The sequence below is a fragment of the Suillus fuscotomentosus genome (assembly GCF_016647785.1).
Source record: "Suillus fuscotomentosus strain FC203 chromosome Unknown F5891scaffold_12, whole genome shotgun sequence".
In the NCBI taxonomy this organism is placed as follows: Eukaryota; Fungi; Basidiomycota; class Agaricomycetes; order Boletales; family Suillaceae; genus Suillus; species Suillus fuscotomentosus.
The window spans coordinates 271,897-293,702 of record NW_024539524.1 but is presented as its reverse complement, the minus strand read 5'-3'; the positions used below and the strand labels follow the sequence as shown (position 1 = coordinate 293,702).

General features: G+C 46.8%; 8 protein-coding genes across 8 annotated transcripts; 6 read left to right on the top strand and 2 right to left on the bottom strand.

The window, feature by feature from the left end:
* Positions 1 to 93: 93 nt before the first annotated feature.
* On the top strand, positions 94 to 770 carry F5891DRAFT_1185185 (uncharacterized protein; the record flags this gene model as incomplete). Its single annotated transcript, XM_041366531.1, has 2 exons — positions 94 to 339; positions 411 to 770. The coding sequence occupies 2 exons, from the start codon at positions 94 to 96 to the stop codon at positions 768 to 770; spliced, it is 606 nt and encodes a 201-aa protein (XP_041229144.1).
* F5891DRAFT_76474 (uncharacterized protein) lies at positions 742 to 1,467 on the top strand. Its single transcript, XM_041373176.1, has 3 exons — positions 742 to 942; positions 991 to 1,143; positions 1,218 to 1,467. Exons 1-3 carry the CDS (start codon positions 852 to 854, stop codon positions 1,304 to 1,306), a joined length of 333 nt encoding a protein of 110 aa, XP_041229143.1. The 5' UTR covers positions 742 to 851; the 3' UTR covers positions 1,307 to 1,467.
* Positions 1,468 to 2,263: 796 nt separating this feature from the next.
* On the bottom strand, positions 2,264 to 3,409 carry F5891DRAFT_1017042 (uncharacterized protein). Its single transcript, XM_041360979.1, has 4 exons — positions 3,335 to 3,409; positions 3,220 to 3,301; positions 2,584 to 3,185; positions 2,264 to 2,521 (listed from the first exon to the last, which is right to left on the bottom strand). The coding sequence occupies exons 1-4, from the start codon at positions 3,394 to 3,396 to the stop codon at positions 2,488 to 2,490; spliced, it is 780 nt and encodes a 259-aa protein (XP_041229142.1). The 5' UTR covers positions 3,397 to 3,409; the 3' UTR covers positions 2,264 to 2,487.
* Positions 3,410 to 4,025: 616 nt separating this feature from the next.
* On the top strand, positions 4,026 to 5,128 carry F5891DRAFT_1017038 (uncharacterized protein; the record flags this gene model as incomplete). Its single annotated transcript, XM_041360978.1, has 3 exons — positions 4,026 to 4,177; positions 4,230 to 4,257; positions 4,308 to 5,128. Coding segments are annotated over 3 exons (660 nt in total), but the record flags the coding sequence as incomplete, so codon positions are not given.
* A 2,803-nt stretch (positions 5,129 to 7,931) lies between these two features.
* F5891DRAFT_977675 (uncharacterized protein) lies at positions 7,932 to 9,935 on the top strand (the record flags this gene model as incomplete). Its single annotated transcript, XM_041376729.1, has 3 exons — positions 7,932 to 8,380; positions 8,434 to 8,528; positions 8,575 to 9,935. 3 exons carry the CDS (start codon positions 7,932 to 7,934, stop codon positions 9,933 to 9,935), a joined length of 1,905 nt encoding a protein of 634 aa, XP_041229140.1.
* Positions 9,936 to 15,048: 5,113 nt separating this feature from the next.
* Positions 15,049 to 16,754, top strand: F5891DRAFT_1210049 (uncharacterized protein; the record flags this gene model as incomplete). The annotated part of the gene is made up of 8 exons (XM_041369161.1): positions 15,049 to 15,129; positions 15,539 to 15,627; positions 15,662 to 15,723; positions 15,752 to 15,824; positions 15,881 to 15,900; positions 15,998 to 16,219; positions 16,296 to 16,557; positions 16,649 to 16,754. The coding sequence occupies 8 exons, from the start codon at positions 15,049 to 15,051 to the stop codon at positions 16,752 to 16,754; spliced, it is 915 nt and encodes a 304-aa protein (XP_041229139.1).
* Positions 16,755 to 18,649: 1,895 nt separating this feature from the next.
* On the top strand, positions 18,650 to 20,065 carry F5891DRAFT_977673 (uncharacterized protein; the record flags this gene model as incomplete). The annotated part of the gene is made up of 6 exons (XM_041376728.1): positions 18,650 to 18,703; positions 18,761 to 18,799; positions 18,858 to 19,108; positions 19,173 to 19,632; positions 19,690 to 19,832; positions 19,903 to 20,065. The coding sequence occupies 6 exons, from the start codon at positions 18,650 to 18,652 to the stop codon at positions 20,063 to 20,065; spliced, it is 1,110 nt and encodes a 369-aa protein (XP_041229138.1).
* A 265-nt stretch (positions 20,066 to 20,330) lies between these two features.
* F5891DRAFT_1185178 (aldolase) lies at positions 20,331 to 21,671 on the bottom strand (the record flags this gene model as incomplete). The annotated part of the gene is made up of 4 exons (XM_041366530.1): positions 20,331 to 20,518; positions 20,578 to 20,773; positions 20,836 to 21,327; positions 21,399 to 21,671. 4 exons carry the CDS (start codon positions 21,669 to 21,671, stop codon positions 20,331 to 20,333), a joined length of 1,149 nt encoding a protein of 382 aa, XP_041229137.1.
* Positions 21,672 to 21,806: the final 135 nt, after the last annotated feature.

Sequence of the window (21,806 nt, the reverse complement as noted above, 5' to 3'; positions counted from 1 at the left end):
CCCGATCACGTGACAAGGCGCGTCTAGACGCGTCTGATTGCAAAATCAACTTGGCCTTGGCAAGACCGTTCCACCCCAGTCGGACTTACCAGAATGGCGGCAAAAAACTGCGTCTTTTCTAGTACGAGAGCAGTCTATCGTCAAAGTATTCTCCAATCACCCACTCGAAAACGTACCAACTCAGAGGTCCATGACACTTCGCAGCCACGGAAAGCGTTTGGCGACCTTGACGACACGGTGGATTCCGACACTTCAATCGAGATATTCGAGGGTAACCTGTTTTCAGGGAAGAAGAAACTGAAGGGGTGCAAAGGACTTGTGTGGGAAGCAACCCAAGCCGTACGCGTCTTAAAGCTGATTATATGCTTTGAATTCAATGCGTTAATACATACTATGAAGAGTGCTCACAGCTTTATTCTCGTGAAACCGTTCCCGCAGAGTCTGCATCCTTCTCCTACCAGACTGGGAAGCGCAAGCTCACCAAGGCGCGTAGAGCAACATCTGGCCCAAGCTCATGGCTTTCTTTTCTCCCGTTTTCATCCTCCAAAACTACGAAACACGACTATGAGTTCATGCTTACGCTTATTCACGACCTCGTCGTTCCTCCGCCAACCAACTCCGCTAACTTGAGTCCCAAATCTCCGCAATTGGCCCAAGCAGATCCACATGAAATGCTGGCTTCCTACGCCCAAACATGCTCTGCGAAGCACCTGTCGCTGTCTACGCTTCTTCAAGAGCCGGATATAGCAGGTCACACTGCCATCTATTGAACTATTGTCAACCATCGCTCCTCCCTCCTTGATGCTCTGCTCAAATATGCCTCCCCCTTAACCCCTGTGACACTCAGTGAAATGAGGAAGGCATGTTTGGTGGCGAGTAATCAGCCATTATTTCAAAACCTTAGATTTAGTGTCGGGTTGTGCGCAAGTGGGCTTCGGAATGGTAAGTCTGAGCTGGGAAGCTAGATTGGGGCTGATGTTTTGTTGCCAGCTACCGATGGACTGCTTCTTGGTCAGCGCCCACCAGATGACGTGCGTGTTGAAGAGGACCCTGATGGTGCTTTTTCTGCAACACTGGATATTGCGATGTGGCAGAAACGTATGCGTGCAGTTGGGAGCGTGAGTGTGGAATTTATTGTCTCTGGTGAGTATCCTGCGCTCCTTCTCTCACACTCATTCCTGCTTTCATTCTTCCTCAATTCTTTCACAAATGAGAAGAATTGGTTAACATTTCTTGCATTTCAGGTCGTATATTTGCATCAACGATCGTCCCCGACCCCACTCTAAGTCCACCAAAACCAAAATAGTGGTAGGGCCCTTGCACGTCTCTCCCTCCTTGATCACAGCCTACCGACCTACGTGGATGCAACAGTAGTCATCGATGAACCTCCTCCTTTTCCTTCTCTAGAGCCTTGTCCACGTTCACCAAGAAATTCCTATTCGCCAAGAGAGCACATCCACAGCGCCAATTTCTCAGGAAGAGAGACGGTGTATGGCTTTGAGAACGAAGTGGGATCTGGAGGTTGTGAAACGGACTTCAACTATGATGGACAAGCGCACTTACCTTCGCTCAGCCCTCCTGGCTCTTCTCGTCCTGCATCGTTCTCAGGTGCACAGACACAGAAACAGATGCCACCACCTCGCTTGCTCAAAAATTTGTCCTCGTCGCGTTCCTCGTACACATTAGCATCTGTATTGGATACAAGTAAGGCCGCAGCTCTCACAGCTGAGAAGCAGCTCGCGAAGCTGAAGAATGCGTCGTTGGGATCCAGTGGGCGTGCTCCAGTGGTGCTCCATTTTAGTTCAGGAGAGTCTATGCTTGCTTGTCGCACGAGGAACGGAGGTGAGGTTCTTTCCACTGTTTCAGTCGTGAAGTGGAAAGCTTGTTTATGGATTTTGGCTGTCTATTCGTCATACATAGAACAACCTGAGTCCTGACCAGTCTCCCAGCAGATTCATACACTATACCTCACGCTACCACCAAACCTGATACCTGGTCCGAACATGGTACATGGTATATCTCTGCGATCGTCCATTCATAGCACATCTCCGCATATCACGCCTGATGGCAGTTTACGAGCACGACTAGAGGCGAGGTTGGTGAAAACTTGATGTAGGGATTCCACCAATAGACGTGGACAAACTGCTCGAAGAGCGCCCACAACTTCATTCTCGTAACACCGTTCCCGCAGAGTCTGCGTCCTTCTACCAGACTGGGAAGCGCAAGCTCACCAAGGCGCGTAGAGCGAAATCTGGCCCACGCTCGTGGCTTTCTTTTCTCCCATTTCATCCTCCAAAACTACGAAACACGACCATGAATTCATGCTTACGCTTATTCACAACCTCGTCGTTCCTCCGCCAACCAACTCCGTTGATCGTATGATTTTTTCACTTCAATGTTTGCCCTGATTCCAGTGCCTCGTATGCATGCTAGGTGTGTCTCGCAAACTTCATAACCTGATATGCAAGTAAATAATGTCCAGTGAACTTAAACGTGTAAGCTTTCAACTACGACTTGGAAACTAACATTGGTTGATGTGAGATGTAGCTTGAATACGAAAAAGTGATCAAAGGACAAACTCACCTCTCGCTATACATGGTGCAGGACGTCTTTCCACTTTTGTATACGCTCGTCCCTCTTTTGCTCCTATATAAATAATGCAGGTCAGTGTGAGTAAACAGATGCGACGAAGTGTCGAAACAAACAAATCCAGTACAGGCACTGCATTTCCCATTGCCCGGTAATCCCCAAAAGAGGCTGTTGGAGGCCTTCAGATGGGCCGCAATCTGAACCAAAGCTTGCTTGCAGCGCGGGATGTCTTCAAAGGAGAATTTTACACGTTTGTTCATAATGTCCTCAACACAACCAGGAATGGAGAATATGACATCGGGGGGCTCAGAGAGGGCAGAGGAAACTTCTGACGACTCGCTTGATGTCATACTAACTGAAGGATGTGGCGTCTCTGGATTATAGTCGGGGTCGTTTATCATAGTCTTCTCCCAGTGTTTCATCTCGTTGGAATGTGGCTGTTCAGCATGGTAATAAGCCCAATCCAGTCCGCAAGCAAGAACCACGCCAAGTGATTTGAGGTCTTGATCATCAGCAAATGCGTGGATTGCCTGCTTTGCCACTTGTTCGTCTAGGATTTCTTTGAACGCTTTGTGGGATTTGATTCCTGGCTTGACCTCAATGGTGAGGATGACACGTTTTTTTACCGACACAGGGCAGACTTGGAGATCCCTCTGGTTGAGTTGGACTGGTGCGATAAAGAATTTGCGTGAAATCAGGTATTTTAATGGACCTTTGTGAAATTTAATTCGGCCCGGGAGGCGACGGAGATATCTGCATGCTGCTCAAGTCACTAGGCTGTTGTGATGAATGGTTGGATGGTGTCATATCATTATCAACGTCGTAGGTCCAGGTGAGCGAATATTGTGGGTTTGACAGGCAGACCGTTGTTTCAGTCACGATATCTGAGTCCGAGTGCGGAAACATGTATTGATTCAGGCAAATGTCCCAAACTCCATACCACGGGCATTTCCTGTGGCGTATGTCACTGGCAGCGGCACTGATGGCGAGACGTAGTCGAAGGTCGACATCGACACTAGCCATTGTGCAAGAGAAAACAACAAATAGTCGAGTATGCGTGGGTGTAGATTGAAGACAACAGAACCTGTATTGCGAGGTCTTTCGGAAAGAAACTGCCAGCAAGGCTTCTTGAGATAGTAGAGGTTGAGAGGGACTTTCGAAAGAAGAACTCAAATACACATTAAACACTGAGACACGCCGGCGAAAATAAGACACGGCCATTTGTGAATGTCAGAGTTCTGACTCGGACTGGTCTTGGTATGTGGACTCGGATGTCGATTGTCTGTTATTGAATCTCAAGAGTTCCGAGAGGCGCATAGTTGATGAGTTCGACGAGTAATACTGCTAGGTCGATTAGCTTGTGTATGAATCAATAGAGTAGTTGTCGGAAATGTAATCAATGAGCGTTGAATGATTGTTTCGGTGTGGTGCGGCAGCGATGCGCTGAGCCCTCCTCGTGGGAGTCGGGGATTACATATGCAAATGGCCATCACCCTGAACAAATAAAACATCCACTGCGCCGCCACGCACCCCTAACCTGCAGCTGTGAAGCTATTGCTCTACTACTATTGCTTTATAATTTGTCGTCGTCTTGCTCGAAACCTGAATCATAAGAACATGTCTCTACAACAATTCCAAAGCCTCGATGAAGCGATGTCCAGCATGCAGGTGTGTCCAGGTGTCATTCGTTGATATTCCCCTTAATTACTCTTGCCCAGCTTGGTGAACCCAAGCAAGACCAACAACATGATTCTGGACGTACCAAAGAGTCCCGACGCCGTATCAATATAATCCTTCCACCTCCGCAACATAATGCTCAGATGTACGGTTACTACATATCTGAGGAGTGGCTTTATCAGACAGCTCTTTCCTTCCTCGCTAAAGTACACCCCGATTTTTCTGAATCCAAGGCCCGTAGCAACGCCAGAGTGAACCCCACCTACAGCTTCAGAAAAACCTTCCACATCCGTTCGCTATCAACGACTTATGCAATTCCACCTCCCGGGCAGATCATTCCAGCGGAATGCATGTATGACAATACTGTTTGCGTGTTGTACATCTTCAACGACCAACCAGAGAGTTATAATTACCGCCCTATTCAGAAACAGGTCGATGAACTGACTAGGTTCATGGGCAGAGAACCGCAGTGGTGGGTAGGTGTTATGTCAGTAAAGTTCTACAGATCGATGTACCGCTAAGTACTAGTTCGGAGTTCCGCAGTAGGACCGTACCAAGTTGCGCAGCGCAGCCATTTTTTTTTTGAATCTTTGTTTAGTGTCCGCCCTATGTTGGACATTACCTACATATATGTACTGTTATCGTATCTATGACAATGGTTCCGGCGTGAGCGAGGACGTTTGGAGCCTTCTGGAGGCATTGGGGATGGGAGGTATGGGGTGGCTTTAGCGGGGTGCTTCATCTCTCTATGACTATGCTTTCGTCTGCTCTTCTCTTTCCTCTGGGGGGGTCACGTCGCCGAAGGTGCGTTCGAAGCGTTTTGTGCGTGCTGTGTACTTGAGTGTTGCCCTCATTCCTTTGTACTCATTGAGTAGGTACTTGAAGTTGCAATTGCGTTGGCCGACTTCGAGTCTCAGAGCGGTGCGCTGTCTGATGAATGACGAGCAGGTGAGTAGGAAATGGTGGACTGTTTCCTCGTGCGCGTTGCAATGTTCACATTTGGCTGGCGGGGCTTTTGATATGCGATGCAAGTGCTTGTTGAGCGCGATGTGACCCGTGCGGAGTTGAAAGAGGATAGAGCCGTGCTTCCTTGTGAAAACATGCGGGTGTGTGCTCACTGTACCGCACTAGATTATGGTGAGTGTGCGATTGGATTAATGTTTATTCGTTGACTTACGAAGTACGTCAGAATGTTGGGTAAATTGACTAATCCCATCCCTCTAAGAGAAAGCGGATCAGCTTCACTCGCATAGCTTCGCTAGTACTCTCACGCGAAGTACATCACACCTGTGCTCGGTTGGTTCAGTGTTTACAATATTGGTGCGACGAAATACCATCTTGGAATATGACCTCATGGGTATCTCTCCTAGATATTAGGTAGAACCGCGGTGATCCCCTAGCTTTCCAAGTCCTGATGACTGTGAGGACAAAGATGATTGATTCGACGTAGATAAATATTATCACCCATGATGTCGTCCCATGATCTGCAATTGGACAATTCTGTAGCGCCATCAATTTACACCGATGAAGGTACAACAATTCAGATGGTGAGTCTGAACAATGTGTTGGGTCTTGCAGAACCTAGCTGCTATTCGACCCTAAAGGGTTTCTGGACCAGGCTCAAGGCTCAGAGGAGAGGAAATACCATAAAAACTTGCTGATCTCTCAGACTCATACTGGTAACTGGTGAAAAGATTGCTTGATTATGTAAGCTACAAAAGTGCCAACATAAGGTAAGGTAAAAACAGTCTCTACAAGCCCAACCAGAAATGAATCCCTACACCGAGATGTAACAGAATACACTGACGCATAGATCTGGCAGGACTTTTGAGCAGGCATGTGTAATGATGAAGGGAATGACATACATTGGTGTTGTGTATATTTCATGGCAGTGGCCGTTGTCGACCGCCCTCTGTGTTACATCAGGTCCAAATTTACATAGAATTCACCCATTCTTTTTGGAGTCCAGATGTAAAATTGCCCTTACTTCTGCACTGTCTAAATCGAATAGCAAAGGGGCAAATCTCGATGAGAACCTGATAAGTACAGAATGTGTTGCGCTGCGACCTGATAAAGTACCGAAAAAATCCCTGAATCACACAAACACTATGGAGACCGGAACATCAAGGTCAGTTTCTAATGGTCAACTGCATAGCCGAGTGTAGATCCTTACTAGAGTTAGACGTGGAATTGTTCGGAAGAAAATGGGTAGCGATATCAACAAAACAGAACTACACAACAGCACCAGTATGGCAGTAGCTCGAAGCTCAGCGCTCAGGTTCCGGAGGGAGAATGCCCGAATATTCATCAGCAAACTACTGAGGCCTTGTACACATTTGTACAAGCCTCACAAGCCCACAGCTAAGCCCCCGCTGTACAGGCTTGTACAAGCCCTACAAGGTCACCTTGTACTCCTTGTAAAGCTTGTGGGCTTGTGGATTTTCGACCACAAGCCCACAAGACAAGTCACACCACATGTCACACAGTCTAGTGATACTTCTTTTGGCCTTTGTGGTCGAAAATCCACAAGCCCACAAGCTTTACAAGGAGTACAAGGTGACCTTGTAGGGCTTGTACAAGCCTGTACAGCGGGGGCTTAGCTGTGGGCTTGTGAGGCTTGTACAAATGTGTACAAGGCCTCAGTAGTTTGCTGATGAATATTCGGGCATTCTCCCTCCGGAACCTGAGCGCTGAGCTTCGAGCTACTGCCATACTGGTGCTGTTGTGTAGTTCTGTTTTGTTGATATCGCTACCCATTTTCTTCCGAACAATTCCACGTCTAACTCTAGTAAGGATCTACACTCGGCTATGCAGTTGACCATTAGAAACTGACCTTGATGTTCCGGTCTCCATAGTGTTTGTGTGATTCAGGGATTTTTTCGGTACTTTATCAGGTCGCAGCGCAACACATTCTGTACTTATCAGGTTCTCATCGAGATTTGCCCCTTTGCTATTCGATTTAGACAGTGCAGAAGTAAGGGCAATTTTACATCTGGACTCCAAAAAGAATGGGTGAATTCTATGTAAATTTGGACCTGATGTAACACAGAGGGCGGTCGACAACGGCCACTGCCATGAAATATACACAACACCAATGTATGTCATTCCCTTCATCATTACACATGCCTGCTCAAAAGTCCTGCCAGATCTATGCGTCAGTGTATTCTGTTACATCTCGGTGTAAATTGATGGCGCTACAGAATTGTCCAATTGCAGATCATGGGACGACATCATGGGTGATAATATTTATCTACGTCGAATCAATCATCTTTGTCCTCACAGTCATCAGGACTTGGAAAGCTAGGGGATCACCGCGGTTCTACCTAATATCTAGGAGAGATACCCATGAGGTCATATTCCAAGATGGTATTTCGTCGCACCAATATTGTAAACACTGAACCAACCGAGCACAGGTGTGATGTACTTCGCGTGAGAGTACTAGCGAAGCTATGCGAGTGAAGCTGATCCGCTTTCTCTTAGAGGGATGGGATTAGTCAATTTACCCAACATTCTGACGTACTTCGTAAGTCAACGAATAAACATTAATGGCGTTCAAAGTAAATTTCACAGAGCTCACTAAGCTCTGTAAAGCTCGGTAAACTCGGTCAAAAATAAGATTTGTCACACTACGGCTTGGGCTGGCATCGATCGGAGTCCCAAAAGACATGCCTGCCCTACGACCACAACTTCGTCGCTCTGCGCAACTACAGATACAGTCTCAAATCATCTCCCCGCGACGTTGCAAGACCGGGCTGAAATTTATGGAGCCACCACCAGCTCCTCCTGCACGGGGAAAGGGAAAACGTGGCAGAGGAGGTAAAGATAGAGCTACTACTTCTCCTACTATCTCTATCAGCTGGCAAGCGGTTCCCCAGCGGACCAATAGGCTGGTTGACTACCTCATTGGACACCCACCAGATTGCCGCATTCTGTTTGCCAGTGAAAAGAAGAATCCAGCCAACCGTGAAGCTGAGGGCCGCCCCTCAGGCAAAGACAAAAAAGAAATCCATGCTGTCATTGCAAAGGTTATTTTCTCCGACGATCCTCAATACGCAGTGCTCTACGCCTTGAATCCCAACAAATTTCGGGACTCTGTATATAATCGCATCGTGGTGTAAGTGATCCCCCCCTATTTTTATAATCATCAATGCTGATCGCTGATCACAGCCTCCACACTAAATTTCATGACATTCGTGCTGAATTTGAGTCCATGGGTGCAGGCATCGTGCCCATCGATTCAGAGACAAGCGTAAATTTGCATCGTGAGTCTTCTCCTCCCTACACGAATTCTTCTAATTAAATTTGTAGGTAAATACGAGAAGGACTTTCCCTGGTACGATCAGCTCTACTCCATCTGGGGCTCCCATCCATCATTCTCTGCCAAAATGTCATCGTCAAAGCTGGGCGTTGATCACATGAGTGATCTCTTTTCTCTCACCCGTCCTTCAGGTGGCTCTCTTCGTCCCCCTGCTTCCTCCAGCACTGATCCTGGCTCTCCCATGCAACTTGGCAACATGCCTCTCCCAAATGCTCCAGCTGGCGGCGTTGCTGGGTCATCAACTGGACCCACTTATGACTACCTTCCTCCAAACGCTCATGCAGGTGGTGCCACAGCCGCAGCACCACCTACCTCCCCCCAATTTTATCACACTCCCCCTGCTCCAAATGCTCATGCAGGTGGTGCCACAGCTGCAGCACCACCTACCTCCCCCTTTTGTCACACTCCCCCTGCTCCTGGAGGCAGTGGTGGTAGCCCTTCGCAATGGAACTATGTGCCACCGCCACCAAGCACTCACACCAACAGTTCTGCCGGGTCCCCTGTTTTTTGTTACCCACCGCTTCCCTCCGGTGCTACATCTCACGATGGTACTTACTCTCCCGTCGCTCATTCCCCTACTGATGATTATAATTTTGACGGTATCTACGATGACAACCCTCTTGCGGGTGAGATGGAGGATCTTAATATGGATTCCCTGGATAAAATTATTCATGACGACAGCAACACGATCAGCCTGGACAGCCTGCCAAGACGCAGGGCTGGGAAGAAGCGCCAGGAGCCCCCTTCCCCCCCCTCCCCTACTACTACCTCTCATACGCAACAGGTGCCCCCCCTCACTTCTGTCCAGCATGATCGCGCTACATTCAAGTCGCATGTTAGCCAGGTGATGATGCATGAAAAGAGTAAATCGGGCTCTATGGCATCATCAGGGTCGCGCTCATTGTCGCACTCTCGAAAGCCATCATCATCTCACGAGCCGTCATCACAACAGTCCTCCCCAACAGCGCAAACATCTGTCTCGACGACGCCAGCAAGTTCAGTCTCCAAACGTCTCCGGACAGAGATTTGCAAGCAAATGGATGCACTCAATGACGACCTGGAAAGTATTCACTCTGACAAGCTAACCTTATATCAGCTGAAGAACGAGCGCCTTATGGTGAAGCTCAACGCTAGTCGCCAGGACAAGGAGCATCGTCTGATGCGTGAGGAGCATATGGATGAGCGCACAGATGCTGCCATAGTCCATCAGCGCATGAAGGAGGCTAAAGAGGTAGATATTTGCCTACGTGAAGCAGATGCCGCTGCTTTTGCCTCGGAAGCAGATGTTCTATGCCTCCGGATTCAGTGGGCCCAGCTCAATGCCCAGGGTGGCAAACCTGCTGGTACCTGACTTCTCGTGTCGTCATCATCATCACGTTCTTGCGCCGCCATCATCATCATCATGTTCTCGCGTCGTCGTCGTCATCATCACCTTCTCGCGTCGTCGTCATCATCACATTCTCGTGTTGTTGTTGTTGTGTTCTCGTGTTGTTGTTGTTATGTTCTTGCGTCGTTATACTCTTACATGTCTTGGATGTTATATGTCTTGTTATGTTTGCATGTAGTGTTCTCACATATGGCCACAAGTTGATCACTAGTTGTAAAATTTAGTAGTACATTTGTTTAGCTATACACAATGTTACTCTGCTTGTTTGCTCAATCTGCCTGATGGTGTGCTTGTGAATGAGGGCTATCAAACAACAAATCCATTAGCCTTGCCCTGTGAGCTTGACCTGGAGTGCCTTCATAAGACCTATCACCCACTACTTCATCACCATCTGGTCCTTCATCCTCATGGCGTATAGTATTGTTCCCCTCTCGAACAGCCCATACAAGTGTGGATTTCTTGCGAATCTCCTCAAAGCGGATGATCATATTATGAAGGATTAGGCAACACCTAACCCAATGCAGAGTGACCTGAAGATCCTTCTGGTTCTGAAGTGGGTGCCTAAGTTCCTTGAGAGACTGGAATCGTCCTTTCAAAGCTGCAAATGCATGTTCAACACGAACACGGATCTATATGAATAAAAAATCAGTGAAAATTGCAAAAATCAGCAAAAAAATTAGAAATACCTGAGAGAGGTTAATATTGAAGGATTTCTGGTCCCTGGTCAACCTCCCATTACGTGGCTTCTTGAAAGGGGCAATGCATCACTTCTCAAGTGGGTAGGCACTATCTGCCCAAATCCAATGGTCCTCTGGAAGAAGAGTGTCATGCTCCTGATAAACACGAGTGGATTTGAAGGCATAAGCATCATGTGTACTGCCAGGGTTACCCAGTGAATAATCAACTATGAGGAGGTTATGAGGCATAATGATTGCCTGAATTTTTTATTAATTTCTGACCGTTAGAATAAGAGAAAAAAAATACCTGACAGTTGAGGGAATAGTTAGACTTCCTGTCATAAAATGCCTCACCATAAAGACCAGGTTTTCATACAAATTAATGGCAGAACCATCAATTGCAAAAATACCATTTCTCCACTCAGGGCAGGACCTAGCCTCAACAAATTGCCGAGCATGCTCAGCATCTTCGGAGTCAGGAGTAGGAAATTGGATGAATGTGTCATGCAGATCAAGGAGGGCAATCATGACACAGTTGCTGCAATTGATTACTGACCCCACACTAACACCTGCCCATTGACCCACATCTTCTGGGGAAATGGCATTGCCATAGTGCCCAGCGCGGTTGAGAAAAATGGCTAGTTGAATAGCAACTGGAAGCTGGGGGTTATTGGACTGATTAGTGAAGATGGGGTGACCTGAGATGTGATCAAGGATATCATCAAAGATCTCTGGATTGACGCGTAGTTTCTTCTGGAAGAGATGAGTGCGAGATGTCCCAAAATCATGAAGGAGGTGAATTTGAGGGGCCCGCATAGGAGGTGCATCTGGCTTTTGAAGGACACGTTGTAGAGACTCATGTGTCTCATGGTCTGATATGACAGCTTTACACTAGGAAGTACATAGCATGAACTTGTAGTGTCACTCTGTGCGCTACCCGCAGCTATCTCTATATGAGGCGCAGCTTTCCCGCACAATGCGCACCATGCGCGCACCATTCCCGCGCTTCACGATGTATGTGCACGCACGCATTCCCGCGCCCTATAGCACCAGCCATTCAGATGCATCCATCCACTGTCCACCAAGCTCCCTAGTACGTATATTTCCATTTCCTTTATTAGCATAGTTCCACCTTTATTTTTATCATAGTTTCTCACTCATATATATTTTTACATACCTACTCGGTAGCACTTCGGCTCTGCATGACCGCGCTTAGGTGCGCTATATAAGCGCCAGCAGTACATACTACACTTTACCTTACTTTACCTCCCATTTACTTATTACTACTTACTTACTACTTAGCAGAACATAGTAGAACTCTATCTGTTTACACCTCGCATCTCTCTTCTCTTATCTAGTATCATATCATCACTTAAGTCTAACCTCTCTGTTGTTTCTGCATACGCACGCGCACTTTCCCGCACTTCGCGCTAATACGCGCGCGTGTTCCCGCGCCTTGCGCGCACCTGCGCTTTCTCGTGCTTCGCTTCAGCGCGTACCTGTAGATCTTCACTGCACTCGCTTCCCCTATAGGGTCGAACGCACTTGCCATCTCAAGTATCGCAGACTAGGCAACGCACGACCTACAACATTTATAGATACAGCTAGGAGCTATCTTTGTTCCTGGCAGTATTGTTGTTTCTACAACGTGCCCTTGAGACCTCATCACGAAGGGAAGTGATAGTGTCATGAAGGTGGTCGTAATGTGCAGCAACATGGGTGCTTTCATCATCCGAGTCTGAGTCCAAGTCCGAGTCCGAATAGTCAGATAATTGTGGGGTAAGAGGAGATGGAGGAGTGAGGACCATATCCAAGTCAGAATCAGAATCAGAGTCGGAAAAGTCGGATAGGGTCATAGTACGAAGTGCATGCTTGTACTTGGAAATGGTTAAGGCTAATTCTGCCTCATCCAGTTCATCAAGCAGCTGGTTGCGTAGGGAAAGATGGGGCATGATGAGGTTCAAGAGACACCAATATGAATATGCTTATCGATCCTTATCGATCCTTATTGATCAGCTTACCACTCCGTGTGAATGAAATCCAAATATGGGGTCGGAGTTTAAATTTTCCTTTTGTGGTAACAAGCACTCTGGTGCAGCACCAGCACCATCAACGACAACGACACTCTAGCACCCGTTTGGCATCTCTCACACCACCCTCATCATGTTCCTTTGCCATCCACCAGGGGAGTCGAGGACGGATCTCATAGTGCTGCCCATCATCAATGTCCTCAAACTAACATGCCGCTCTCGAATCCAGTTGTGTCCGACTGCAGCTCTCATGTCTATTCCTCTCCATGCAGCTCACCCGTTTCAAACAAAGGCAGATCGTTTGAGGTTCCTGTCCGCATCCCGCCAAAACTCACAAAAGACCCACAGCGACCCACTTTCATTCACTACCTTCGCAAACTTCTCCCTTCCTCCTCCCGCACAAATGCACTCCGTCCTATTCAGAACCACAAACCTCGTGATCCGCTGGACATATGTTTCTTCTTTCTGTTGCCTTCGCAGTCGATTTGACCCTCACCTTGTAGTTCCCTGCTACGTTGCCCTTACCTCCAAATTACTCTCCCTCGGGGCAGGCCACAACTCAGGTGCATTCATATATGGATCCCGGCGATACAAGTGTTCACCGTCGTCATCACATTTTCAGCTTACATTTTCAGTCTCGATCCGCACGACTAGTACCACCTGCCCCTCAGTCCAGTCTTACAATTCGCATTTCGTCATGAGAGACAAATGTTCGCAGGCTTATGATCCTCTCTGAAACGGTCACTATGATAGTTCGTATGTAGCTTATTTTGTACTTAGTACAGTAATCCATCTGTGCATCTGCGCCTCTTCACCTTCCCAAACACTAAGTCTCTCTTCAAAGTCCGACCGCGATGCCGAACGGAGCCGTACTTGTGTTAACATTTTTCAGACCGATTTAACTGACGTTTACCGAGCTTTACCAAGCTTTACCGAGCTTAGCGAGCTCTGTGAAATTTACTTTGAACGCCATTATTGAACCCAAGACCTCAGCAATTAGAAGTGCAGCATAATAACCACTAAGCCACAAGACCATTGATAAACCTCATTAATAATAGCAATATATACCAAAGAAATGTCACATGACCAAAATGCGAAAATTCTATCAAGTCAGTCTAGTCAATTATCACTACAACACTACCATTCTATTTACTACATAAATAAGCTATAGCGCCAGCTAAAGTGGCAACACCTGCTACCTGTTTGGGCTTTTTTTTCACTACTACTATTGCTACACCGCATGAAGATACATTAGTTTTGCGCAACAAACTTAGAGCACGAATTTGAAATTTGACAACCTCTTGGCTCGTGTCAGGAGAACCATGCAAGCTATCTATAGAACTATGAGTCCTAAGGTCATCATCCTCAACACTCTCAGAGCACAACTCATCGCTGATATGAGAACAAGCGACGCGAGAATTGGCCGCATGCAGAGTGCATTTACCCCTCAATACATGATCAATAATCCAATCCAACAACTGATCCTTTGTACCCACAAAACACAAACCATGCCAAGATGCTATAGCTTCCAAAGAAGCTTTTGACATATGTTCTGTCTTGGAAAACAATGACTGAAATGATTGAGATGCATGCTCATATACTCCACAGCTACAAAAAATATTGAGAATACTAATAGCCCTTCGCCTGAGATGTGAGTCTGGAATGCGGGTAGAGTCTAAAACGCTACAAATGCTCTGCGCAATAAACCAAAGATCGCCGCCTGATATAGCAGAAACATCCGCTGACGTCAACTCGTCGAGTATGAACTCGACCAAATTCGAAGGTGTGCCAAACCCTGCGGCAACCTCACAACATGCAGTGTAATCACGATGCTTGAGACGTGCGTCCAAAACGATGCATTCACTGTGGAGTAGATGTTGCAGCAACATTTTTCACAAGTCGAGCAAGGGATGAGACCCCCTAAAGTCTAAACCATGCAGAGCACATGCCCACTCGAGCGACGCAACTTCAGATGAAAATGGGCCCAAACGGACCCCTGAGGAACACGATGCAAAAAATATATCATGCACAATAGACTTTGAATGTGTGCAAGACGATAAAACTGCCCCTGTGAGGGACAAAGACTGAGATAATTCCACGGGGCCACTGACAGCAGATTCTGACAAATGGTTTGCATTGCCACCAAATATACACGGAGTTGCTAGAAAGACAGAACAACATCAGAAGAATAGTCAGAATTCAACTATGAAGTACTAGGCTTGAAGTCCAGAAACGCGACGAGAATAAGGATTATGCACAGGATGCTCGTATTCACAACCAACAGCGCGCCATGCAGGAAAGCGATGTGATGATCGAGCAGACAAAAACCAAAAGCAGTGTAGATCAATCGATCAACACAGCCTCATTACCATGCAAGGCAACAATTGCCATCTAAAGCGAGAAAAAGAGGGGCGGCACAATCATGAAATCTACCGCCAAAAGTTCAAAATAGTGAGCTATAATACCCACTCCCTAAAGGTAGTGGGAATAAGACTACAGTAGCTTCAGATAGTTGCAATAGAATCATACACTAATTTACTGAATATATATCCTATTTAATTTTCATTCAGAGTCAATAGATCTTGTACAGTAAAGATTAATATATATTTCAACTATATTTTCAGTAATTACAACAACATATAGTAGGTTAAGGATAATAGACACTATAAGTAGTGTGGTATTTGATTATGTGTCTGTGAAGTTTGTAGGACCTGTGGTGTCTTGTGGCAGCTTGTGAAACCTTGTGACACCTGTGACGAAATTGGTAGTTTGCTGATGCTTACAAAGGAAAAGGTAGACGAGTGACTGTTGAAATCTGAGTCCTTTGCCGAAGCAGCCTCCCAAATGCCAAACTACTCAGGCCTACACGAATTACTGCACCCCCTCGCCTGCCGTTGTCTACACACACTGCGAGGATGAAGCCAAAAAATTGGTTCAAACACTTGAAAGGTATGTTTAACTGTAACTGTTATTGCAAACACAGCACCAAAGCATCCATTATGATTATGCCTGCTGCTATAGTCCCCTTGGATTTGACCTCGAGTGGTGTGTACTCTGAAATTCTGGTGCACAGGAACGACGAACAGCACTGGTGCAACTTTGCGACAAATCGACTATCTTGCTGATCCAGGTAAGCCAAATGAAACGTACATTGTCTCATAGTTATGGTCTGCTGCCACCTGAATACTTGGTTGTGTGGCAGGGTTTCCGGAAAGGGTCTTGGTAAGCCCAATCAGTTAATGGTATCATAGATGCTATCTATTAATGGCCCGCGTAGCTTGAAAGTATGAACTGTGATTCACCTGATGCAAACTGGTAGATGATGGCAAGAAATTGTATCGTGACTTTGGGATCACAACCCAAGGACTTGTCGAGCTTGGTGCACTTGCACATGTCACAGATGATACCTTCTCTAGCATGTACAAGCGACGAGTAGTCAGTCTCGCCAAGATGGTTGCTATGTACCTTGAGTGCAATTTAGTGAAGAGCAAAGAGTGCACCAGTAATTGGGAGGCAGACCTGAATAATAAGATGGTGCATTGTGAGCTCCCCAACGTGATGCAGGAAAACTTTGACTAATGACACCCATCAAGATGCGGCAAATGATGTGCATGCAGCACTGATGGTGCACCTGAAGCTCCTAGACTTGGCCAAAGCTGGCAACAAGGAACTTGACCCGACCCAGTATACTAGCTCAGTCGATCCGCCTAGTCAAAGGGCAGGTAGTACCAAGGTGATATCATCACCTATGCCGCTGGAATTCAATGTGCCATCATTAGCACCAACGCCCCCTCACCTGCAGTACATGCGGGCTTATAACCTATGGCACCACCGTAATACACCTCTTGATAAGATGTGCGACATATTGAAGACAGGTGGGTGAGTGGAACCTCTGAAAGAGAGTACAGTGATGTGTGTAGTATTATGTTTATGTTCCATTGTGTTTGATGCTGAATTATAGCTTGAACAGATCGTACATGGTGGGTGCCATACAGGCAGATATGTCACTGCCATTCAATATGAGTAAGCTGCTGGAGCTGGTGAAGATGGAGGCAGGAAGTTGGTCACAACATTGAGCATGGTTAATGGATGCAGAGAAGAGCAGTCATGGATGTTGTGTGCCACCACAATTGGAATAAATTAACAAGCCATCGGCCTTTGGCCTGGGCGGGGGCTCTTGCCAGATGCTGAATGCCGCTGACACAAGGGTTGGAAGGAGGGGTGGCAGCACTGTCACTACTGTCTCCATACAGGTGAGAGCATTGTATGACAGGGATGGCCGCATGGTGGAGTATATATGTGTTGTATGGTACGGGTAGAGAAGGCCGAGGTAACCCACATTGCAAGAACTCAAGAGGAGCAACTGTCCTCCTTCTGCATGGTCTGGCTATGAGAGAGACCTGGGCTGAATGAATTCCTTCTTGCAAATAGCTGAAGGTGTACAGTTCACCTGAAAATTATGTAAATATGTTATTTGAATTGAGGAAGAGGAAACTTTGGACAACGGGCACGGACATTACCACAGCATTTTTGTAGCCTGTGGCACTGGCCCACACAGGACCTGGGAATCAAATGACAAACTTGTGAGGCGAAAGAGCCAATGTTACAGCAACTCTCGCTAACAGCGCAGAGGATTCCGAAAATCGACTTGAACTTATGAATAGTATTGTAACTGAGATAAACATGTTCCATCCATGTGAATGAAGTACTCTAATTTAGGGAGAAAACCTTGGTTATTTCGATCGCCACAAGAAGTACTATTGCATACCAAAATTGATGTGACCTTCAGACATGAGGGCATCAGTAACATCAAACCATGGTATCTGGAGGCTGAACAATAATCGTGTAGGGTAAGCACTAAAACTAGGCTAGAGATAGTGACATGATAATACTTCAAGGCCTATTTCCAACGCACTGATGAATCCAGAATGCAATGGGAGTCAAGACACGATACTCACACAACACAATGTCAGTTAGCGAGTATTGATAACTATAGGTTGGTTGAACCTGCAAGGAAAGGGCCATAATTATACTGATCTATTTGCTCACTAAAATATTTTCCTGCGGGCTAATGCACGTCACTGAACAACAAAACAACAAAACTTGTAAGGCTGCCAGTGAAAAGGCACAAATGGTTTTGATTGTGCTATTCTGCAGGATCTGTCAGTTTATAGGAAATGAAGGCTGTAGAAACTAGACCAAAGTCTCAGTGGACGTGAAAGACAACACTAAAATTGGATTTACCTAGACCAAAGTCTAGGCCGTACAGTTAGTAAAGCTAGATATAGGAAGTAGTGGTATACGTACCTCAGCGGACGTGAAAGACATTTAAATGTAAAGCAATAGAAGGTTCAAGGCAGAGAGAAGCTGCCAGTAAACATATGGTGCCAAAGCTGACAAGATATGATAAGGATCAGAAAAGGAAAACAGTCCCAGAGGCTAATCCTCCAGGGACTGGTACCATGCGTGTATGTCCAACTTGTATCGTCCAACGCCCAACTCGTACCATCCAATACTCAACTCATCCAGCTCGTATCGTCCAACAAAGGCCTGCTAAAACAATGCTAGAAATTGTGCGCTTAGCTACTGAGCAGTTATTAGCAGTATCAGGGACTAGGTACAAGTGAAAATATTGAGTGAGTGGGTTGGGTAGGACACAGGAGCCGTTAAGTTTTCAAATTCCGTCACAGTTCCGTCAGGTCCTAATTACCGTACACTTGTTGAGCCATATGGAGCGGTGCCACGTGACACAATGCCACGACATTGATTGCTCCCGCTCCAACTCCGTACGGCGCCTGCTTTGCATGAATTTTCCTACTCACGAGCCACCGTTTTTTCGCTCTTCCTCACGCCCACTTCAGTTCATGATATAACTCTTCATACTCAACATCCATAGGCTACTACAGCACGTATTCATAGTACCAAAAAGTGTTATAATTCTCTCAAACCAATTGACGTTTCGATTACCGTGATGTCGCACAAGCACGATACTCGTCCGCAGTCGCAGAGCAGCAGACTTCTTGTCGTACGTTCAAACCATCACATTTCATCGCTCTATAGTGACCAGAGGCTCTAATTACAGACTGGCACAGTGCTCTTCTACCTTGTAGCAGCACTATGTGTACGTCCGTCTCCTACTTACTACTCTCCTGTTCATTAATATATCCCTTTGCATGCAGATGGTCATGGCGCAAGTATTTTTCTGTTCCAATGTTTACCAACCTCACTCATTCTTTTCAAAATACAGGAATAAATGGGTTCTCAAAACGACTGCTGCCCCGCTCTTCTTCCTCTTTACCCAGCTTGTCATTGCCGTCATTCTTTTCATTGCCGCACATGCATCCCGCCTCTTAGTTGTGCCTTTATATGTAGACACCCAGCTTTTGATCCAGCTTGCCCCCAACATTGCGTTGAATGTTATTGGATTGAGGTATGACTTTCCCATGAATCAGCAACACCAGGTTTTGACATTGATTCATTCGTCTTACTATCAGCTTCAGCAACTATACCCTCAAGTATGTCGACGCATCTGTCTACCAAGTCGCGCGTGGTCTCGTCCTCCCCTTCACAGTCCTTACCTCTTACTTCTTCCTCTCCGCACGGCCGTCCCTCCGCATTCTATTTAGTTGTTCCATCGTTACCCTCGGCTTCTTTGTTGGTGTCTTTCTCGATTCTGTCCCCATGGCTCTCGTTGGTATTGGCTTCGGCGTCGCAAGTTCCGCAATCACAGCAGTGCACAGCGTGGTCATCAAAAAGAGTCTGGATATAGTCAAGGGTAGCGCCATGAATCTGTCGTGGTATACGAATTTGATTAGTGCGGTTGTGATGATGCCCATCATTGTATTTGCCGGTGAGGTCCCGGCCATTGCGGATTTATTTTTCGGAGCAGGTGTTATCCCCAAGGAAGGAGAGTTGAGCGACTTGCAGACGTTCGTTTGGGGCTCCTTTATTACGGTGGGTATTCACACCCGCTTTGGCAATTCACGCTATTGCTGACTGATGCATCATTAGGGTGCGCTTGGCTTTATGATGAGCCTCGCTAGTCTGCTGTCCATCAAAGTTACTTCGCCCATCACACACATGGTGTCCTCCGCAGTAAGAGGCGTAGCAGCATCCATGTTAGGAATGTGGTTATTTGCAGAGATCATCTCAAGGTGCGTGTCTTCCGTTTTTAAGGTGTCATGTGACTGTCAAAATTCTTGTGACTAACATTTCTTACTACAGCGGCCGTGCATCCTCTATTGCAATCATCCTTCTAGGGTCCATTTACTACACGTGGGTGAAACACGTCGAATCTCAGCAAACTTCCAAGGATGCAGGCAGGTACGATCGTCTTCCTCTGGAAGATGTTGAGACTGGAAAGGAGTTCAACTCGAAACCTGAGTGAGAGTGCGAGAGTGTAGATTGCCGGCACGCGAAGCACACGCGCATGGATGCTTCTAAAATTATATTTCTTCAGGACAGGGACATTTGATGAGTCTTGATACCCCGAGTAGTTATTTGATTCGAAGAAGATAGTGTCATAGAGCATGATGCAAAAAACTATTATCACTGGAAAGTATGCAGAACGATCATGGTCTTTAAACATGATAAATTCGCGTCCGAGTCGAGCAGACGTCAGCTTACCTCGCGAAGGGGGAAGTGTCGTAATGTCACAACTTTGCTCCTTCCTTTCGTTTGCGATCCTCTTCTCTCTTCCGTCTCGCCAATAGGGCTTTGCCAGCACGACTCGTAGTCTCTCGCCCAAGTACCCCAGAAATCCACGCCCCGATTTCTGCCAATCGAACTAGGTCAACGGGACCTACATCCCATCGACTTTGCACCGCCTTGGCGGGCTTGCCTACCGTAGATATTAGATAATTAGCTTACAAGGAAGAACATACAGAATATGGGCTTCACCGTATGGTTCACCAATATCGCCGAACAACCTATCTCCAGTAAGAGCATAGACAACATCCTCCGTTGCAACATTACCCGTGGCGCCAGGACTATACGGACACCCTCCAAGGCCACCAACGGACGCATCAAATGTCCGCAACCCAAAGTCAAGAGCAGTCATAATATTGGCAGTCGCTGTGCCATTTGTATCGTGAAACTACACAGTCCAAAAGAACACTGGCTCAACCATAAGATAAGATACGATTGAGTGAATCTTACATGTCCAGCAAGGATCCCTATGTCTACTTCTTTTGCAACTTCCTCAAGCATCCCGAGGATGCTGGCAGGCGTCCCTGCACCTGTCGTATCTCCTAAGCTCACCTCGTAGCACCCCATCTGTACGAGCTCCCTCGAAACATCCCTAACCCTCCTCGGATCCACGCGTCCAGAAAAGGGACATGTGACGACTACTGAAACATACCCTCGCACCTTCAACCCAGCATCAAGAGCTCTGCGTGCAACTGGCGCGAGACGTTCAAGAGAACCTGAAACAGAGACGTTGGTATTCGCAAGAGAGAACCCATCTGTCGCAGAGGTAAAGATCGCGACTTCGGTGACTGGAGGTGGGGGCTTTGCGTGCGAGTTTGGAGAAGTGCTAGTAGAGAGTATCTCTAGGAGGTCGTGTAACCCCTTCTGATTTGGGACGAGTACCGAGTAACCTGTTTTCGGGAAACTGTCTATGAGAGCCAGGACTTCTGCCGTACCTGCCATCTGTGTGCCATGTTCGCATATTAGCACGAGTGTTGAAGCGTTGTTGGAGAGTATAGACGTGCCTGAGGTACCCATTTTGGGCTCACGAAGCTGCCGGCTTCGATATTGCGCATCCCTGCGATAGCGAGTCGATTGATGAGTTCCGCTTTGATGGGAGGTGGAATTGGCTTAGGCTCATTCTGGAGACCATCACGAGGCCCCACTTCGACTATCTTTACGAAGTTGGGATTGGTTGAGCTGGCGGTGCTTAGTGTGGGCTGTGATGTGGAGAAGGACTTGAGGGTTGTCTTGAGGGTTGAGCGCAGAACTCGAATGCATGAAGAGTTGACGGATAGATAGAACATCCTTAATTCAAAGTGAAGGAAGTTAAAGCGAATAGCGACGGGCCGCCGGGACGAGTACGAGAGCATTGATTGCCGTCGGATGTTCAAGTTAGCCTAACGCTTCCACCATGCAAAATATGATCAACATGATGTGCC

Bases quoted from the DNA above. Each gene is read 5' to 3' on its own strand.
- F5891DRAFT_76474 (XM_041373176.1), top strand. From the start codon at position 852: ATGAGGAAGGCATGTTTGGTGGCGAGTAATCAGCCATTATTTCAAAAC. The intron at 943-990 runs GTAAGTCTGAGC...TTTTGTTGCCAG, and splicing joins CGCAAGTGGGCTTCGGAATG to CTACCGATGGACTGCTTCTT. The intron at 1,144-1,217 runs GTGAGTATCCTG...ACAAATGAGAAG, and splicing joins TGTGGAATTTATTGTCTCTG to AATTGGTTAACATTTCTTGC.
- F5891DRAFT_1017042 (XM_041360979.1), bottom strand. From the start codon at position 3,396: ATGACACCATCCAACCATTCATCACAACAGCCTAGTGACTTGAGCAGC. The intron at 3,302-3,334 runs GTCGCCTCCCGG...AATTTCACAAAG, and splicing joins AGCAGCATGCAGATATCTCC to GTCCATTAAAATACCTGATT. The intron at 2,522-2,583 runs GTGAGTTTGTCC...AACCAATGTTAG, and splicing joins TGCACCATGTATAGCGAGAG to TTTCCAAGTCGTAGTTGAAA.